The sequence below is a fragment of the Cryptomeria japonica genome, chromosome 5, assembly GCF_030272615.1.
Source record: "Cryptomeria japonica chromosome 5, Sugi_1.0, whole genome shotgun sequence".
Taxonomy (NCBI): Eukaryota; Viridiplantae; Streptophyta; class Pinopsida; order Cupressales; family Cupressaceae; genus Cryptomeria; species Cryptomeria japonica.
Window position 1 is genome coordinate 211,678,187 of NC_081409.1, and position 13,993 is coordinate 211,692,179.

Consider the following 13,993-nt stretch of genomic DNA (forward strand, 5'->3'; position numbering starts at 1 on the left):
CAAGACACTTTTTGACGACAAAAGCCTAGAAGTTATTGGCAAGATAAATAAGCATAGGGTTGCAAGCAAGTACCCCTTGTGATGTCTCAAAGAGATGGCCTACGAGGGATTTCAAAGGTAGTGCCTCCAAAGCCACATTTTATGTATAATTTGTTATTGTAAATCTTGATCATTTATCATTAGATCGTAGATCTAACAATGGATATTTTGTATGTTTTGTTTGCCCTAAAAGGCAACCCTATTTTATGAGGGCATTGTATTATAGTTGTGTATTGTGATGTATTGAAAAAGTGTGATAGCTATTGGATTGCCTCTAGATCTCCATTGGTGATACTCATGTAAAAAGTTTGATCTACAAGTATATCGTAATCTGTTGATTTTTTAATGTTATGGCATGCACACCATTTATGTTAAGTTTGTGTTGCTGTTGTAAAATTTTGTAAAAAAAATTATATTATCCTCTTCAAAAGGTTAGTGTAAGAAGTTGTTTTGCTACTAAACATCCTTACAACATGAACCCATCTCTCATGAGCATGAATATTCTGCTTAGAACTCATTCCATCTAGATGATGCTTACAATTATGAAGCATATGGATTTCTTGAGAGGTCATTTAGTCCAATCTCAAGTGCACTTAACGATGGACATTCCCCAAGATCAAGTCACTAATCCCATTTACAAAAACTTCAACAAATATTGTGCCTTATGAACCAATCATTCTAGAGTCCCCTTCTAACTCTTCCATTTACAAGTAGAAGGTATTTTTGTAATTTAAAATTATAAAATTTAATCAAAGATCCTATTACGATGTTTTTAAGTCTAATTTGTCAACCCTTGATCTTATGAAACCATGCCATGAGCATGAATGGTGCATTTATCTTCATTACATGTATGTGATGCTCATAGGAGTGAAGTACTACTGTACTTTTATAAGATCACCCATCTCAAAGCTACTTTGACTCAAACACCATTAACCATGGAGTTTCCCCCGAAGATCAAGCTTGCTTAGCTTGCTAACTTATTTGCAAAAACTTCTAATATTGAAAGTGTAATATATACCCATTATGAAAAAACACGTAAGTATACAATTATGAAGTTTCATGTAAAATAGCTATCCTTGACCATCCTAAACACATCATTTGTTTGAACTTGATCTTCTCCTCACTTTATAACCGTACATAGTGAGGATAATCAAAACACTTCAGCATAGACCAAAACATTTCCTAAGCTGTTTGCATGGCAACCGGTTTCTGAATAAATCATAAATAATTACAGCCCATATATAAGTTAAACATGTCTTTCAAGCAACGATGTATACAGAACCATGCCTAGTTTAGTTTTTGTCAGATATCAGAACTTAATTCAAAGATTTCCTAGGCTGTTTGCATGGCAACCAGTTTCTGAATGTATCATAAATAATTACAGCCCATATATAAGTTAAACATGTCTCTCAAGCAACCATGTATACAGAACCATGCTTGGTTTAGTTCTTGTCAGGTATCAGAACTTAATTCAAAGATTGTAAATAATTTTAGGCGTCATCTACTTCGTCATCCTCATCTTGTTCATCATCATCTTCATCAGTGTGCTCATCACCTTTTCCCTGGCAATGGCAGACAAAAACAGAAAAATGCAATTTATAAATTATTCTGCAAGAGGAGCATGTGAACAAGCATACAGACTAACTGGGTTATTTACTCTTCACATGCAACAGACAGCTGTTATCAGCATACACAAACCATATTTTGACTTACAGGGTCCTCGGCATCTTCATTGTCATCATCGTCCTCATAATCTTCTTCATCAGCTTCCTGCAATTTTCAATGGTAAGTTGCTGAGGTTAAATCAGCATAAGTTCTTCAGTAAGTTAAGAGAGATAACTGTTGAATATATAATTTCAGTCTCACCATATTCCCACTCACATTGTTGAAGTACTTCAGTGGATTAGGCCAGAGATCTTCCTTAATTATTTCTGCCACCTGCCCCATTGGTATGAAAGATTAGAAAGTTAGTCAATGCGAAACATTATACCAGATGTCTCTTGCTAACCACTGATGTACATAGAGTGGGAAATAACTGAACATCAAAGAGCCAAGTAAATGGCAAAACTAGTGGTTATGACAACTAGAAGAGATTTCAAAAGCACAAAGCACAAAAAATGAAACATGCTCTTAAACATAGAATATAGACTTGTAAATACTAAAAGTTACAATAAATTGAGTGTTAAAATAAGTGCACATCAAATCTAAGCCATTCTAACATATGATTGATATCCATGCATCCTCTTCTACTCTAAATTAAAATATTTAAGATATGGTACCTATCAGAGCATAAATTACTATAAAAAATAAAAATACGGGCTACGTTCCACTTAGTTTTGGGAACTCCTCTTCTACTCTAAATAAGAAAAATTTAAGATATGGTCCATATAAGAGCATTAATTACTGTAAAAAAAAAAAAATATGGGCTATGTTCCACTGAGTTTTGTGTCTTCTGAGTTTTGGGGATAGAGTCCTTACCATAAACTTAATAGGATCGCCATATGTTGCTTGATCGAAACTAATTGTTGATCAACCTCCTCTAATGAGCTTGGGCATAAATCAAAGCCTAACATTTGCTTGTGACAGAGGCAAAGGTTGTAATGATCATAGACAAGATCATTCCACTGACATTTTGTTGCGTCTCTTGAAGCGTGTATGCTCATAAATACCATAATTGTGCTTGCATCTTGAAATGTTGCATGGTTGGATCAAGCAACATATGGCAATCCTATTAAGTTTTTCCACCTTACAACCACACCATGCATTTGAAATGAGAAAACAAAATGAATTGGAACTCGATCTCATTGTTCAATGTATGAAATATAAAAGTTCAAAACTTAAACAGCTTTCACCTCATTGCAATGTCATTCGAGTTGCCTTATATAAATCCTCTGCAAAGAGGTCCCCTCGCACAAGTCTAAAAATCTCAATCTCAAATAGGATCTTTTCTCTAAAGCTAAAAATATGTTTCCATTCACTCTATGACTATGTAGAGTGTAGAATAGCATTAATGAACCAAAACCAAACGAATAAATTTTTCATATTAGAAATGTGGCACCAAATATACCACATTGCACTCATATGCACACAAGATGTCATGACACAACATAACAATGTACCCGACACGCACATCAATGCACTATACATGGTGACATAAGCAAAAGATTTACTAACCACAAGTCAAGATCACTTTGACAAACTCAGCTAACAAGATCTAGTGGATAGTCAGGGTTCCAACACATCATCCAAGAGGCAAACATAGCCACGATTGAGAAGACATGCTAATCAAACATGTATTACAAAATCACAAGCACACATCAAATGTACAAACCAGCATATAAATAAGGACGAAAGGGTTGTTAGGGGATCTAGCGATGGAGTGTCATCACAAGTATCAACCTCATTCATTTTAATTAATATCTTATCTTAACCTCTCCTTGCCTCAACCTCACTTAACTTACAAGCGGATGGACATGACAATCCACTCCATCCTAGCCTAGAGCCCTCACATCTTATAGCTATACATTCACATACGCGTAAGATACGTGACAAAAAGCAAAGTCAAAACAAAGCAATTGTAACCCCCATCTCACTTCCATGATAATTTTCTACTCTCACAAAATACAGCACTAGTTAAAACCCTTGTCTGTGCTTACTTGGCATTTTATGTTTGATTTTTCCAAGTGTATGCATTGATGTCATTTGTAGAACCCCCATGCATACTTGTTTGCTCATCCATGCATTGATGTGATTAGCATGTGTCTCGATTGATTGGTGATTGTATATCCCTTGTGTATACTTTCTTAGAAATTACATGTGAGATGTGTGTAGCACCTTGTGTGGAGTAAGTGTTGTTGCACTGCTCAATTGATTGCCTCCTAGAATGGTAGGGTGGGCCTAAGTGTTCCACATGGTTAAGTGGCAATAAACTGTCATTTGGGGCTCATGGATTCCCAAGAGCAGCTTTGATAGCGTGAGGATCTCGCTAACTTGTAAATATGGTGATTTATCATTTGGTACTTCTATGGAATATTTTGTATAATTGATTATGTTTTTTCATACATTAGTTTATACTTTATAATCCACCCCTATAGGTGGTGTGAATTCTATCTCTTATTATGTCCTTGAGAACTCAAAGCTGAATGTGTATGGCATGCTTTATAGAATCCTCACGTTAGTTTAATTTGGAAATTATGGTTATTATGCCTGATCTATGTGTTTCCTGATAATAATGGTGTATTGGTCTAATTGGATCTATGTCCTCCTTTTATATGAATGTATGTTGTTATACTTGGAAAACATTTACTTCACTTCAACTGATTGCCTTCTTTTGAGTGCTTATGTGAAACATTTGTATAATTGATTATGTTTTTTCTTATATTGCCTAGTTTCTGCCTCGTTATGTTTTAGGTCCATGAGTATGAAGAGATCGGTCCATTAATTGGGGAGGCCCGTTCCATTCATTTTGAGGTTGCATAGTTTCTGCCTCATTAATCAAACTCCAAAATCAAAGGTCAATGAGTATGAAGAGATCAGTCCATTAATTGGGGAGGCCCGTTCCATTCATTTTGAGGTTGCATAGTTTCTGCCTCATTAGTCAAACTCCAAAATCAAAGGTGGACGGCCAACAAAGTTCAGCTATGGTAGTGCAATGCAAATTGTAAATCAGACTCCAAAGGCCAAAGTGAGTGACCTATGAGGTTCAAAGTTGATACCAAAATCTACATTTTGCAAGTTGTATGTCAAACCTTGAAGCCCGAAATACTTGCTCAGCAGAGTTCAGAGTTAGGTGCAGAAATTACATTTGCATGCTACATATCACACATCAGACCCAAAAGGACAAGCAAGAAGGCCAAGTTGAGTTGTAGGTTATCAGCACTTCAAACTTGGTTTTACAAATTTCATGTTGCAAGTTGTCAACCGAAGTCCAAAGTGGTAGTTTGAGTATGGAATTTGAAGGTCAGGTCTGTTTTCATATGTTCCTTGTACATCAGATTCCGAAGTCCCCAGCATGATTTTGCCAAGCTCAGATCAGGCCCAAAGTGCATTTTCTCATTGCAATATGGAGTTTGAAGTGAAGGCCTGTTCCTATATGTTGCTTGTTGTAAATCAGATTCTGAAGTCCCTGGCATGATTTTTCCGAGCACAGAGATCAGGTGAAGAGCAACCGGTTATACTGAGAGAGGGACGGGGGGTGAATCAGTATAACAACTTACCAATTCAACTTTATTAATCACAATAGCATTATACACTAACTTTTAACACCCATGCACATAAGAACACAATAACATAATGTTTTACGTGGAAACCCAAATGGGAGAAAACCATGGCAAATCAATGCTTTTATATAATTCTTCTTTTACGATGTTTGTAGGCACCAACCTGCTAGAGGAACCAACCCCTAAGTTTGTTTGTGAGCACCAACCCACTGGAACCACCAACTCCCACTTCTGAATTTGTAGGCACCAATCCATTGGAAACACCAACTCCCACAACTGAGCACCAACTCAGCAAAAGACACCAATCTCTTATTTGATAGACACCAACCTATGAATTCTTCAATGGATTACAACTTCTGATTTTTCCTTTACAAATCTGATCAAGCTTATGTACTATTCTTTCTTCACAAATCTGATCACAACTCAAGCAATAAACTTCTTCCACAAATCTGATTACAAGAATGCACAGTATTTTTTTACAAGACTGATCATAAATACAATAATGTCTCCCTTCAAAATCTGATCACAAATGTGGCTGTCTTCCCTCAAATTTCTACTGTATAGTAATGCAATATATGTTCTTCTCTTCACAGTCTACTTATCCTCTTCTCTATAGATCTGCAATAAACTTTTCTTCAATTTCTGCAGAGACTCCTCCATAATTACATGAATACTTCTCCCAAACCTGTTATAGATTCTCTTCAATAAGTCTGATTTATTATCTTCATTCACAGCGCTCTTATAATCAGGTACATGTATGTGAAATGTTTGTCTTCAAGGAGCATAAATATAGCCACACACTCGCATATATCTTCTCCTAAATCTGGTACAATGTCTTCATTTACAGCCTTCCTATAATCTGGTATAGAAAATGATTGTCTTCAAAAAACATATACACAGCCCCTCACATATGTTTCTCACACCAATCAATGAATTATATCTTCTCTTTATATACTTCATATGTCCTTTCATAGAAAGGTTGTGTCTTCTCTTTAATGCTAACCATTTGTTTTTTAATATTAACTCACACCTCTTCATATAATATTATTTCATTGTCTCTTTTTAATAAACATAAAACTCCATTTAATAATCGTATCATTTTCTCCTAAACTCATGTCTTTTCCTTAACTCATAATTGCTGAATCTTACCATAAGAATAAATAATGTTTTTCAAACCATAATTGCTGTTATTAACCCATCGCTGCCTTCAAACTATAATGCTAATAAATCGCAGCCTTTATCTTAATAAGGATCATATCCTTAACAAACTATACTTTTGTTAACAAGTCAATATCGTTAATCATATTAATTATTGGTTAGCACATTAATTGTCTAAATAAATCGGTTCCTTTCAATCTGTGAATCGATGTCTTTATGAGAGATCACTGCTTTGATAATTATATTTTTGTGCAATGCTCTGACTTTAGCATTGTCTTTTAGACACTATACTCACTGCTACCATTATGCTTTCTCAATTGTTGTCTTCAATCAACATAGAGGGTCAATGCATAACAATGATTTCTTGTTAATAAAATCGTATCCTTCCATGAAGTCGTACTTTCTTGTATTCCCTTTATCACCAACATTGGGAAGACAATGTGAAGCATATTGTTTTCTAGCTATCTTAATTCTCTTTTAATAGAGTCGATATCTTAAGCATGTGAGTCGCTGCTCATTTTATGAAAACTTCCATTGAAGTTGCTTCTCTTATTTATAATCACTGCTGTCTTTAGAATCACGAACAGTCGCTATTCTTTATTGTCTTTATATTTCATTATTTGGCTAGCAGATTTAACAAATCTTTGTTTTAATTGTCTCTGTTGTTTTGTAACTAGTTTGGAAAATATTTATAGTGGATTCGAATTGCCAAAGACAACATTCGAATCCATTAGGATTAAATAGGGTTGGACCCTATCTCAATCTAATATGTAAAACAAATAGGGCTGGGCCCTATTCCAATGTTGTTCAGATCATTATAGGGCTGGGCCCTACTTCCCTTATATTCCTAACATACAATGTTCAAAATGCATGGACCTATTTACCAAACGTGTGGACCCATCCTCATTATGTGGCGTGTAAATTAAAGTGAGTTTAGGCACCAAAATGTATTGGGCCGACCCTATATGCACTCCCTCTACCTTGTATAAATACAGATTCATTTTGGAAGGAAACCAATGAAGCGAACAAAAACTAACTTCAGCAAGAGCAGCGAATTGTATAATCAGCATTCAGCAAACTTCTCTTGAGCAAAGCAAACTTCAGTCAGCGAGTTATCTCCAAGAGCAGCTATGTATCTCCTTAAGACAGCGAACTATCTTCAAAGGACAACGAACCAAATTCTGGGCAACGAATCATGTACTTGATCTGCGAATAGTCTACTTGATCAGCGAATGGTCTACTTGATCTGCAAATGGTCTCCTTGATCAGCGAATTATCTCTACACAAGCATATTACAGATAAGTTAATTATGCTTCTGTGTATATCAGGTTGATGCCCTAGTTTGATACATGTTCTGCTGTTCATTTAGCTTCAAGAGTTGAAGCTAATTTGTAAAGATATTTTCTGATTGTTTGTCTAATCAGATCTGAAGATCTGTTGTTGCTGGGTTTTTCCTCCAAGGGGGAGGTTTTCCCAGGGTAGTCTTGTGTTGTGTGCATCTCTATTTATGTGCTTCATTTCTGTTACTATACATTATCTACTTCTGCACCTATATGTTAAGCGATTGCAAATCTGATTACTAAAATCTAACATGGTATCAGAGCCTAGGTTTGCATGTGTAGTGATCAGATTTACAGCGTGGACTTCTGTGTGACAGCTAGGGTTTTCAGATGATTACATGCCCAGTCAAGGTCCTTCATCTGCATCAATGGATTCCTCATCCTCTTAGTATCTTAGAACCTTCAAAGGTGATGAATCTCAATTTATTTCAAGGTAGATAGGTAAGTGAAGTTGTAGGTGATTTGAAGCTACCTTAAAACTTACCTTATTTTGATACTTGCTGTCATCCTTATATATTTCTGCTATCATATACCTGCTATCACTTATATATTCAATGTGTTCATGGCTGAATAGTGATAGTGTATATATATGGATGTGTATTAGGATCCGAGTATAGGTAAATGTCTTCTATCTATATGTTTGAATCTGTGTTTTGAGGGTTTGTAAGGGTTGGTGTTTTGTTTTACTATATCATGTCTCTAAGGTACCCTAATGTCTACTCTTGAAGATAATGTTTTCAGATTATGTCTCTCTGAAGAAAGCATTCATGCATGACCTGAGAAGCCCTACCTCAATCAGATCTTGTCATCGGACTAATTATGAAAGTCTACCTTTCATCTCTCTTTTTTAAGATGCTATGGGTCCACTTCGTAAGTAAGAATGAATCATCAGGTCTGTGAATTCTTTATTTAGATAGGGTTTTAGAGGGAGTCTTGATATCTTTTAATATCTCATTTCATTCTTGGGTTCTAATCATTATGGTTTAATAGAGGAATTGATAATATATATCTAATGTATATTCCTTGTCTATTGCAAAATGTTTATTTATGATGATACTAACCATAATACACTAGGTGTATCATCCACCCTCTGCGGAGTGCAAGGTGGGACCACCCTCTGCAGAGTGCAAGGTGGCAGTGCTTGCTCACCCTCTGCGGAGTGCAAGGTGGCAGTTCTCTTCCACCCTCTGCAGAGTGCAAGGTGGCGGTTATTTCTCACCCTCTGCGGAGTGCAAGGTGAGTTCACCCTTTGCGGTGTGCAAGGTAACAGGTTGTTCTTCTCAGTGAAGAAGCTTATGTATCCTCTGCGGTTGTGAATGATTTATGTTATATGGTTATATATATATATATATATATCTTTGAGTATTAATTATTGCAGGTGTGCATATGGAAAGGTCTCTGTCATCCTCTACGGATGTGCATGATGAAAGATCATGGTGTTACATGCAGGTCCCCAGGAAAGTGTAAAGTTATTAAGCGTTGGCTTCATCCTCTGCAAGCATTGCAAGAGAAAATCATGTAAAGGTTCATTGTAATTGCATATTGATTGTACTATTAGGGCTGGGCCCTAATCTTAAACATTGTAATTATTCATGTCATGGTAATGTCCATGAAAATCAGATTATGTAATTATTTTCCTCTAGTTAAGAGAGAGTGTTGTTTTGTAACTAGTTTGGAAAATATTTATAGTGGATTCGAATTGCCAAAGGCAACATTCGAATCCATTAGGATTAAATAGGGTTGGGCTCTGTCTCAATCTAATATGTAAAACAAATAGGGCTGGGCCCTATTCCAATGTTGTTCGGATCATTATAGGGCTGGGCCCTACTTCCCTTATATTCCTAACATACAATGTTCAAAACGCATGGACCTATTTACCAAACGTGTGGACCCATCCTCATTATGTGGCGTGTGAATTAAAGTGAGTTTAGGCGCCAAAATGTAGGCCGACCCTATATGCATTCCCTCTACCTTGTATAAATACAGATTCATTTTGGAAGGAAACCAATGAAGCGAACAAAAACTACCTTCAGCAAGAGCAACGAATTGTATAATCAGCATTCAGCAAACTTCTCTTGAGCAAAGAAAACTTCAGTCAGCGAGTTATCTCCAAGAGCAGCTATGTATCTCCTTAAGACAGCAAACTATCTTCAAAGGACAACGAACCAAATTCTGGGCAACGAATCATGTACTTGATCTGCGAATAGTCTACTTGATCAGCGAATGGTCTACTTGATCTGCAAATGGTCTCCTTGATCAGCGAATTATCTCTACACAAGCATATTACAGATAAGTTAATTATGCTTCTGTGTATATCAGGTTGATGCCCTAGTTTGATACATGTTCTGCTGTTCATTTAGCTTCAAGAGTTGAAGCTAATTTGTAAAGACATTTCTGATTGTTTGTCTAATCAGATCTGAAGATCTGTTGTTGCTGGGTTTTTCCTCCAAGGGGGAGGTTTTCCCAGGGTAGTCTTGTGTTGTGTGCATCTCTATTTATGTGCTTCATTTCTGTTACTGTACATTATCTACTTCTGCACCTATATGTTAAGCGATTGCAAATCTGATTACTAAAATCTAACAGTCTCCATGTCCATGATGACGATCTTCACAATAACGATTTTTGTCACCATCTCTGTATGAGCTAACACTTCTGATTTGACTCTGATTGAAGGAAGCATTTGCTAATGCTGTTGCGATGCCATAGAAAACTCATTTCCACTTGAACTCAAATCTGGGTTCTTCTAAAGTGATTTATGACTGCATTCTCTCATCATTGTTGATCACCCATATAATCTTTTCGTTGGCCATGTTAATGTTTAAATCTTAAAGTTAAACATCATCTTCTCTATCAACCTCTACTCAATGATCAATCCAATTTGCATTAGATATTCCACAAAATGATGATGATAATATTTCACTGCCATATGATGATAATGCTATTGGGACATCAATGACAATGATGTCTATATACATTTGACTTTAATGATGAACTCAACTTCACTTTCTCCTCTGAACATCAATGAAAAACATTTCCAACAATGATATCTTCCACATATATACTACTGGCATCAATGACAACATTTCCAACATCAGGCCCAAAGTGTATTTACTCGATTCACAGTATAAGTCAAACCCTAAGGTTTGAGTTGGTGAAAATCAAACACCAAAGTTGAAGATGTTTAGAAGTGCAAATTAGACTTTGAAGTCCAAGCTTGAGAACATAGGACCTTTAAGTTTGTGTAGACCATACCTTGAAGTCCGAGATCTTGAAAAGATGTAGATGAACACGATGTCTAAACTATTACAAATTGTCCATGTCCTTCCTAAACCCCAAGATGCACATGAAGTGATTAGTTAAGATGGAGGGGGGTTGCAAGTTGATGTGGGAACCCCAACTCTCCTCCAAATCCCATTAGTTGAAATTATAATAATGACCTTGACTCGTGGTCACTTGTGCCTCTATGCATGGTGCATTGGTGTGTGTGCCAATAATGTCATGTTGGGTCAAGACATCTTATGCATGTAGGAGTGTAGAGTGGTATGTTTGGTGCCAAATTTATAATACAAAAAAATTGCTCATTTAATTCTCCTCCATTAATCTCTTAGATGAAAGATTGGGGCATCTCATAAAGCCAACACATAAACTCATCAACTTTGAAATTTGAGAAAAATTGAGATTTTGAATTCAAAAACTAAGCAACTACATGTAAATGCTTGTGAAGTTGATGGTGCTATCATTGATCAAGTATTTCCAATAAGAAATTATACTTGTCCACAATCCAATAATAGATGGCTCTAATGGCCTCCTTGGCCATTGTGAGCTTCTCCCCATCAACAGCATGAAGGAGGTAGACGAAAAAGTTTGTAAACAATAAAAAATAAATAGCATTAGTTAATTGGATTGAAGGGAACATAAAGTCGAACAATTCAAAAAATAATAAATGATAAACTACTAAAATGAGCAAAAAAGAAACAAAATAAGAACTGATACCTATATCAAATACCAACAATTTTACTTATTGAAAACCTATTCAACCATGGTAACTCTTGTAGTGGTCCAAGCATGCTAAGATTGAGACCAATCATCCCAAACAATTATGTGCTTCAAGGCAGCCTTTGATCCAACAAATTATACTAAGACAACCCAACTCCTTATTCTATGTGCAATTCATCATTAAATTTTGGACCTCATATAGTTGTAAATGCATAAATGTTTCTACTACGGTCCACAACAAACTTTCATACAAAAACAAGACAATGCACAAAACAGGGAGTCCAAAATATAGATGGGTGCTTCGCCATGAGAAGTCTGCCTGCAACAACAAATTATATTGCATTGTCTATAATGATGATCTGCACAATGTTTATCTTCCACCTCAGCTGTAACTGCCTCTAAAATCTGACAAAAGAAATCTGCATTCTTACCTTCCCTGATATATCAATGGATTTGAAGAAAATTATACTACCAAAGGAATAAACAAGGAAATTCAACGTCTTGCTTCTCCCATTGTCCAACCATCAAAGACAATGGTGGAACACTTCTACCATATCTCAAATTGCTTGTGAAGGCCACATTTTCCTCAGAATCAAGCTCTTTATGTCCTCGTCAGTAAGGGTTTTGAACCCTGCCATTGCAAGAATAAAAGCATCTACAGTTCTACTAGATTTTGCAAACAAAAATACCTAAAACAAACCCAAAAAAAAAGAATTAAGTATTTCAAATAAATAGAAGTATATATTTTAAGACAATAAGTGTAAGATTCAATGAAAATCCAAACACAATCCTAGACCTACAAGAATGAAGACAAGTTACAAATGTTGCAAGCAACAAACAAATGATGTAGAATGCAAAAAACATCTATTACAATATTTAAGCATATGAAAAGATAGATAACAATGTATTATAAACAAGTATATATAGGCCTCCTGAATGCAGAAATAAGAAAAATATTTTAACACTATTAAGTGTAAGATTCAATGAAAATCCAAACACAAGCCTAGACCTGGACGAATGAAGACAAGTTACAAATGTTGCAAGCAACAAACAAATGATGTAGAATGCAAATAACATCCATCACAAAATTAACTATATTGAAAGATATATAACAAGGGACTATAAACAAGTATATATAGGGCTTTTGAATGCATGAATTAAGAAGACGACATGTCTAAGAGGTCATGAGTAAACTCAAAACACTCCCAGTTAGGAGGTGAATTAACTCATTTGATCTACCAATCAATGGATCACTTAACACAAACTAAAGCAAAGGTGGTCTTGACTACATACAAGTCGCACCTAACTACCATCAATTAAGGATTGCTACTTTGGTGAGAATAATTAAATATTCCTAATATCCAAAGTAAATTTATTAATGGCATCGAATATTACATAAACACCCCCATAGGTGCAACTTAGGAGGAAAGTGAAATAAAAAATGAGAAATGAGTCCCAACAAAACAAACCATGTGACATACCCATGTATAATAATAAGCCCCCAAAGAAAAAATAAAGAAACCCTCTTGGAGAGAGAATGCAAAGAGACTAGGTAGCCCCCACCCACCCAAATGTGATGCTCCTGCACCAGAGAGGAAGGATGATATGTAGAGTTGAAGATCAATGCATGCTAAACAACATCATTTCCCTTAGGAATAAATATACCCATATGTGCATTGTTGACATGCATTTTGTGACTACACGCACCAACACAAAATAAAGATTTCCAACAGTCACTTTACTCTCTCTTGATCAAAGTTCAATTGTATGCTAAGATTGCAATGCAACAAGTTCAAATAATTGACTCCAAGATTTCGATTATGCAATGGACGTGACTCAGCTGGCCTGATGTGATATGCCAGGAATCCAAGGGGACTTGCACACACTTAAAGAAGATTTCAGCAAATTTATAATTTCAAGGATATTCTCGAATGATTTGGCAATAAATGGTTCAATTATTAGGACTTTTTTATTTGAAAATGCAGAAAGTACAATAAGGGTTTAGGAAATCTATACTAAAACTAAGAACTTGGCAGACAGCAATGCTTGGGGTAGGATCAATCGTACTTCACTTCACCACGTTCAGACAACTACATGATGCAGGTGCAAGCTTCAAGGGGTGCGTTTAAAAAATTTCAAATCACCAATGAATACCATCAGGGAATAATATCCATTCAATGATTTGGATTAAATGCACACATCAAATAGCTCAGTCCAACCTTGCACTATTAATAACAATCA

General features: G+C 35.8%; 1 protein-coding gene across 6 annotated transcripts in view; it reads right to left on the reverse strand.

Annotated features, from left to right (window-relative positions):
- Nucleotides 1-1,083: 1,083 nt before the first annotated feature.
- The window catches only part of LOC131051723 (NAP1-related protein 2), a 99,515-nt gene continuing 86,605 nt past the window's right edge, over nt 1,084-13,993 (reverse strand). For 2 of the 6 annotated variants that reach the window (XM_059221355.1, XM_057986347.2), the window contains 3 exons: nt 1,921-1,977; nt 1,753-1,809; nt 1,084-1,601 (listed from right to left, as the gene is read on the reverse strand). In XM_059221355.1, coding sequence (XP_059077338.1) covers nt 1,530-1,601; nt 1,753-1,809; nt 1,921-1,977 — 186 coding nt within the window. In that variant the 3' untranslated portion in view covers nt 1,084-1,529. Of the gene's footprint in view, nt 1,602-1,737; nt 1,810-1,905; nt 1,978-13,993 lie in introns of all 6 variants that reach the window. The other 4 variants (XM_057986348.2, XM_057986344.2, XM_057986346.2 and 1 more) reach the window with 3 other exon arrangements.